This window comes from Bidens hawaiensis, unplaced genomic scaffold (assembly GCF_021521415.1).
Source record: "Bidens hawaiensis isolate Kalapana, Puna unplaced genomic scaffold, B.hawaiensis_p1.1 tig00013302_1, whole genome shotgun sequence".
NCBI lineage: Eukaryota > Viridiplantae > Streptophyta > Magnoliopsida > Asterales > Asteraceae > Bidens > Bidens hawaiensis.
Window position 1 is genome coordinate 240,769 of NW_027492128.1, and position 6,239 is coordinate 247,007.

General features: G+C 34.0%; 1 protein-coding gene across 1 annotated transcript; it reads right to left on the reverse strand.

The window, feature by feature from the left end:
- Positions 1–3,740: 3,740 nt before the first annotated feature.
- LOC143543838 (abscisic acid 8'-hydroxylase CYP707A2-like) lies at positions 3,741–5,936 on the reverse strand. The gene is made up of 6 exons (XM_077036066.1): positions 5,719–5,936; positions 5,275–5,593; positions 4,811–5,200; positions 4,553–4,715; positions 4,253–4,478; positions 3,741–4,139 (listed from the first exon to the last, which is right to left on the reverse strand). Exons 1-6 carry the CDS (start codon positions 5,910–5,912, stop codon positions 4,049–4,051), a joined length of 1,383 nt encoding a protein of 460 aa, XP_076892181.1. The 5' UTR covers positions 5,913–5,936; the 3' UTR covers positions 3,741–4,048.
- Between the last annotated feature and the right edge of the window lie 303 nt (positions 5,937–6,239).

Here is a 6,239-nt window from a genome sequence, read left to right on the forward strand (position 1 = left end):
ACTAAAGGTCCAAATATTTCATATAAACAAATAATTGTTAAGGTTTAAAGTTACACAAAACAGATTATAGGTCTTAAGCTAGATCATTGATCTAGATATTTATACAAAGGTTATTCTCGTACTATAGGTCTAAGATAACAATCAGAAGCAGAAATCACACTATAAAAAAATGCCATATAGCGACATACAAAAAGTGCCACTAAAATACCAAAAACTGCCACTAAAGACGCCCGCAAGAATGTGCGGCACACAAAAAAGTGTCATTAGAAGTGGTGATGCTAAAGCCTATTAGTGGCACTTTTTTAATCCGCCGCACAAAGTCTTTGGGCTTTTAGTGGTATATTTTTTTCTGCCACAATATAAAAAAAGACTTTTTTTTGTTCATTTAAAAAGTAATCATAGATACATATTCTTACTAGTTTTAGTGACACTTTTCTTTTTCCAAAATCTAATAAAAACTTTGGTGACACAAATTTGTGTCAGTTAAAACTGTTTCTATTGAAATAAATATACTATTTTCAGTGGCACAAAATCTTGTTACAAAAATCACATGATTCACAATATAAAATATAAAATAAAAGTTTAATAAAATAGTAAAAGAAGAAATTATAATATTTTAACTTCAATCCGAAACATATTTTAAATGTGAGACAAATATTGTGTAATAAGTAACATTCCAAATTCAAAATCCTTACACATTGAGTATAAACGTTCTTTTGGATGAGAACTTCACTTTCATAGAACTAAGCTTCAAAGTTTCTTATAATAACTATCTTGCCATCATCAACCATATAAACAAGCTTTAGTATTGATAGAAAAAAATCTAAAAGTTATTTTATTGATTTAAAAGAAAAACTGTGTAAGAAAATGGCCCGAACACCTAATATCTAGACAAAAAACCAACATATAATATGCAGCCATTTATAATTGGTTCGAACACCTAATAATTAGACAAGAAACTAATATATTACCTTAACTGTATTGCCAATGAAACTTTAAAGATCAATTATCCAAATGTCTTTTTTACCCTATAATAAGGAAACTTTTAGTTGATCAATCTCATACTAATAAACAACATAAGCACATCCATTTAATATTGTAAAATAGTAAAAGAAGTAGCAAGTTAAAAACAATTACCATTATGACTATGAATTCTTGAAGATGATATTTCAAACTAATAAAGAGTTGTTATGTACCAAAGAGCCAATACCACGTACCTAAAAATATAAATGAAACAAATGCTAATACATGAAAACATAAGTATAAAAGAACAAAAAATGGCCTATGCATGTAATAAAACAACTTCTACCTCTTGTTGTAGATCACCAGTCTTGAACACTTATGATGATCGAACCACAGACAACCACAAGAATTTAGGGTATGTGGTTTGAGTGTGACTTTTAACACACTCAGTGCACATAACATTCTCGTTAATGTTTAATTGGTAGGACTTCAGAAGCTGTGTGGGAAATCTTTTTAACGCACAACTATAAAACATTTTAGGTAATTGCTTAACTGGTAGGAGTTTTGAAAATCGAGTCTTACTCAGGCATAAAGACTCATTGATGAGCCCCTAAACCATTAAAATTAATGTATCAATCGCAGGCCTTAAACTTGATGAGCTCGGTTCTGGTACAAAATCGAAAGTACCGATTCCAAAAGTAATATTTACAAGACATTTGAAATTTAAGCAAAATCTCACATAGTCATAGGTGTACTCCTAATCAATGAAAACTCACAATTTTAAGGGACCTAAGCTTCTATAGCACGAAATTCACATATTTAATCATTGTGAGACTAGCGATTCCAACATTGTTGCTTTTATCAAAAACAAAAATTAGCGTCACTAAAATGACGCAGTTTCACAAAATTGGTCAAGTGATATAGGTTAAATAGAGTGTTGCTAGTTTTAGTTTATAAGATTCTTACGACAAGCCATGGTGATAATCCACAAAATACAATTTCTTTTGAGTAAATCAATGTCAAATTTGAATCCTACAAACCCTATCTCTGAAATTGAAAAGAATTATAAAATCAGCTTCGTAACAGAAACTGATCATAAACATAAAGGTGAATACGCCCTAAACTTTTACAAACTCTTTAAGAGTCAGAATGTTTGGATAGAATCTATGAATCCTTAAAACCTTGTGTTACAATAATAAGAAACAGACACTTTGATTAAAGTATACATATGTATGGATCCATTCATACATGATGACTCGGCATTCTCTGAGGCCATGCAAATCATCAATATGCCTCTAGAAGCCTACTGGGTTGTTCAGAGAAATGGTTTTGTGCATATATTTAAATTGTATATGTACTTAGGATAATATTATCTTAATTGAGTTGGGTGCCAAATGAGTAGTCTCAAAGGTATTATTGTTGATTTCACAATATTAAAACAATTTTACAACAGAGTCAGCGTCATTCACCGACTGTGTGCTGACGTATTTTCCCCACATTTTAGGGAATCAGTAAAGGTTAGAACATATGTGAAGATTGGATTAGAAGATTAAAGATTTAGTCATTAGATGCTATTTGATGGCTCAGATATTTTATTCAGATTATTATAATCATATGTTCAAAAGGCATCTATTAAATTATTTAATGGGTATAATTTAATCCCAAGTTTTCAATATAATAATATTTTATTTAAAGACTTCTGCTTAAAGAGCGTAACTCTGATATATTTACAAAATAAGTACCAACTAATGGGTCACAGGCCTAGGACATAAGTCGGGGTGTGACATTAAATGTTCCGAATTTCTAGGAGAATTTGTTTGGATTTATGATAATATGTAATCGTTTATGTTCGTTTGTCCGTTAGAGTCATTTCTATTTGTTTGAATGTTAAAGTTGTTTATGCTTGATTGTCTATAATGTTCATTCATGTTCGTTTGTCCATTAGTGTCTGTGTGTTTGTTTGTCCATTAGTGTTCGTGAACTGCTCGTTTGTCCGACAAAAGCTTAACGGACGAACACGGATACAAATTTTCGTTCTGTAGAGTGTTCGTGAGTTGTCGGTTAGTCCGACAAAAGCTTAACGAACAAACATGAACAAGGTCTCGTCAAATTTGGTTCGGTTCGTTTGCAGCCCTAGTAACAACTGTTGGTTACACGCCTAGACTTCTGAGGCTGGATGTGACAGCATAGCCTATTTTTTTAAGATGTTAATCCTTAAAGTAGTCCATAATGTGAATGCCGAAGCTCATGTGATAAGTTGGCCTTTCTTTAAGGCAAGCCAATTCAGGCAAAGATGTAACCATGGGTCGATAGTCCTTATATTTTTGGCATGTTAGCGTTACATACTTTAGAGTTTAACTATTCACTTATTTGAAAGTAAAGGATTCATATATCCAATGATAGAAGAACTAGACCAAGGGGATAAATTATTTACTTAGGGAAGCAGAATTCACTACATGGATAAATTTCAAGGGAGATTGCCCCTCCCACCCTTAGAACAAGATAACATTTCATGCCGCTAAATTACTTACTCTACTTAGAATTAGTTGATTACGTCCATCACAATGTGTTCAAGTACACATATAGTGGAGATGCCGGTGTTGCATAAGTTGATAATCATAGTTCACTAGCTTAGACGGCTTTCACTCAAAAGGGAGAAGTGCGTGCTTATTTCAAGATATAAAATATAAACTTTAGAACTTATATAAAAACAACAAATTTATATTATTATTGTTGCCTTGCGGACTTCATACAAAATGTCAATTAACTCCTAACTTACTAGTTTCTTTCCCTAAACGCGTCACAACTTATAACATGAATATCCTATAATCAATCACAGTTAGTCCTAACTCCGCCATTTCACCACTCCAATTTACCATTCTACTTATTGCATGATCATCACAAATCTCTTTTTCTCTACTTTCTTCTGTGAAACAATCTCTTTATGTACAATTTGGCATCCTTTTGAGTCTTTTTTGTCCATCACTTCCTTCTTCATGATGTCTCTTTTACCAAGATTAAAATATATAAAGCAATATTGTCTTGTTTATCTTCTTCTCAACTCCATTGAAATAATAATAAAAGTTTATTTGGGATAAAGTCTTATTGGTAACCCATTTTGAGGAAGGGCAAATGGGGCATAATGAATTTCATTCTGAGGGCCTACCATTGACCATCTGCACATAAAAAAAAATTATATTAGTATAATATACATGTATACTTATATTGTACTTGTATACTTCCAAAATGGTAATCATGCAATTTTGAGAATTATGTGGATTTCACCAACCTGTACTTTGTAGTCATATGATGTAAGAGTACTAAAATCTCCAGCTTGGCTAGCTCATTCCCTGGACATGAGTGGACCCCATTTCCAAATGGCATAAATGTATTGGGCTTCGGCGCCACCTCGAATCTTGACGGGTCGAACTTCTCCGGGTCGGTATAGTTTTCAGGGCTATGGTGAATGTTTCTAAAGAGTGGCAAAACCTTCCATCCTTTTGGAATAAGGTACCCTGCAAAAAATCATTTCAAGAAAATTTTAAAAATTGAATCTTTATACCTATATATTAAAAATTGTAAAACAAACCTTCAAATTCAACATCTTCAACAGCCTCTCTAAAGGTAAAAGATAAGATTGAAGCAACTCTAAGTGTTTCTTGAATAACTCTTGAAGTTATAGGCATCTTCCTGGTATCCACCCAAGTCAAACCCTTGTCATCTTTCCTCTTCAATATCCCCTCTTGTTCTTCCTAAAAAGTCAAACAATCTCATCTCAATTAGCAACTTGTAACTAATGATTAAAGATCACACACTTTACAAAATGGGATATTTTGATGGTACTTACAGTGACAGCTTGTAAGACACTGGGATTTTCAGCCAGGTATTTAACAATCCATGTCAAAACACTGGCAGTGGTGTCTCTAGCTGCGAAGATGACTCCGATGATGTTATCGGCTATTTGTTCGTCTGAGAGTCCTTCTTTCTCTTCCATGAAAGACCCCAACAAATCCTTGTGGTCATCTGTCTTGGATTCCCTCCTTAAAGATAGAATCTTGGCCAAGATCTGAGCTAACTCCTTTCGGGCTTTCATCGATTTGTGAAATAGCGTTCCGGGAAGATTAATTGGCATGGAATTGTACCCTTTTTCAAGAATGTAATAGCATCTTTTTAAATCCTCTCTATAAAGCACCTCATCCTTTCCAAATATGGAAAGCAATGCAACATTGAATGTAAACTGCAATACAACATTACAATCATTAAACAAACAGAGGAAAACAGGGGAAAACAGAGTATTTGTGTCACACTTACTGTTTTCATTTCTTGGAAAGTATTCACAAGTCTGTTTTCCCAAGACTTTATCGAATCGACCGCGATGGACTCAATATCCGGAATAATATTCTTAATTGATTCCGGAGTAAAAGCCCTGAGCACAAGGCGTCGTAGCTTCGAATGGTAATCGCCTTGGTGAAAGAAAATCGCTTGTTTTCCGAGCATTCTTTCTTTGCTAGCCGGAAATGTGGGCTTAAAGAGATGGGATTTTGTGACAAGTACAAGTTTAGCAGCTGCAGGGCTAGAAATCATGACACACCTACAACCCAACACATGGGTTTTAAAGATTGAGCCATACCTGAAACAAAGTACAATCAAATTATCCGTATTAGTTAAAGAATAAAAAAAAAAAGAAAAAAAGGTAGCAGCACAGCTTGTTGTCTGCTGCTAAACAGACTTGGTATAGGAGTTAGAGTAACTAACTTTTTCACTTTTGAAGCAAAGAAGACATTGGGGTTTTGCGAGTAAAGTTGAAAGGTTTCGCCGATATAAGGCCAACCGAGTGTCCCGGGAGGGAGAGGGAGGCTTTTTCGGCCGCCGGGTGCGGAGGAAGTGAAGAAATAAAGAGTGGTAATAATAATAATAATAAAGGAAAAACATATGGTAATGAATTCCATGTTTGTTGTGTAGGTGTTTGGTATTTGGATAGGAGTGTTGAGTTTGGAGGGAGAGAGTGTGAGGGGGTATATATAAGTAAGTTTGGTGGTGGTAAAGGGGTAAAGGAGGGTACATAGTTATACAGCTAGATGCGCACACACGGAATCTTAGCCACCAGCTCAAGGGGAAGGGGATGGGAAGGAGGAGGTAGGCAAGTCTTGCCAATGTGTCTCTGTGTGTTTTCCAGTTATTTATTTATTTATTTATTTTGTTTTTTCCTTTTGTTTTCCCAATATGCATTATGTATAAACTTTTGATATTTTGTATTTTAATATGATATTTGTTTA

Bases quoted from the DNA above. Each gene is read 5' to 3' on its own strand.
- LOC143543838 (XM_077036066.1), bottom strand. From the start codon at position 5,912: ATGGAATTCATTACCATATGTTTTTCCTTTATTATTATTATTATTACC. The intron at 5,201-5,274 runs GTAAGTGTGACA...GTTGTATTGCAG, and splicing joins CTTTCCAAGAAATGAAAACA to TTTACATTCAATGTTGCATT. The intron at 4,479-4,552 runs GTTTGTTTTACA...GATTTTTTGCAG, and splicing joins TGAAGATGTTGAATTTGAAG to GGTACCTTATTCCAAAAGGA.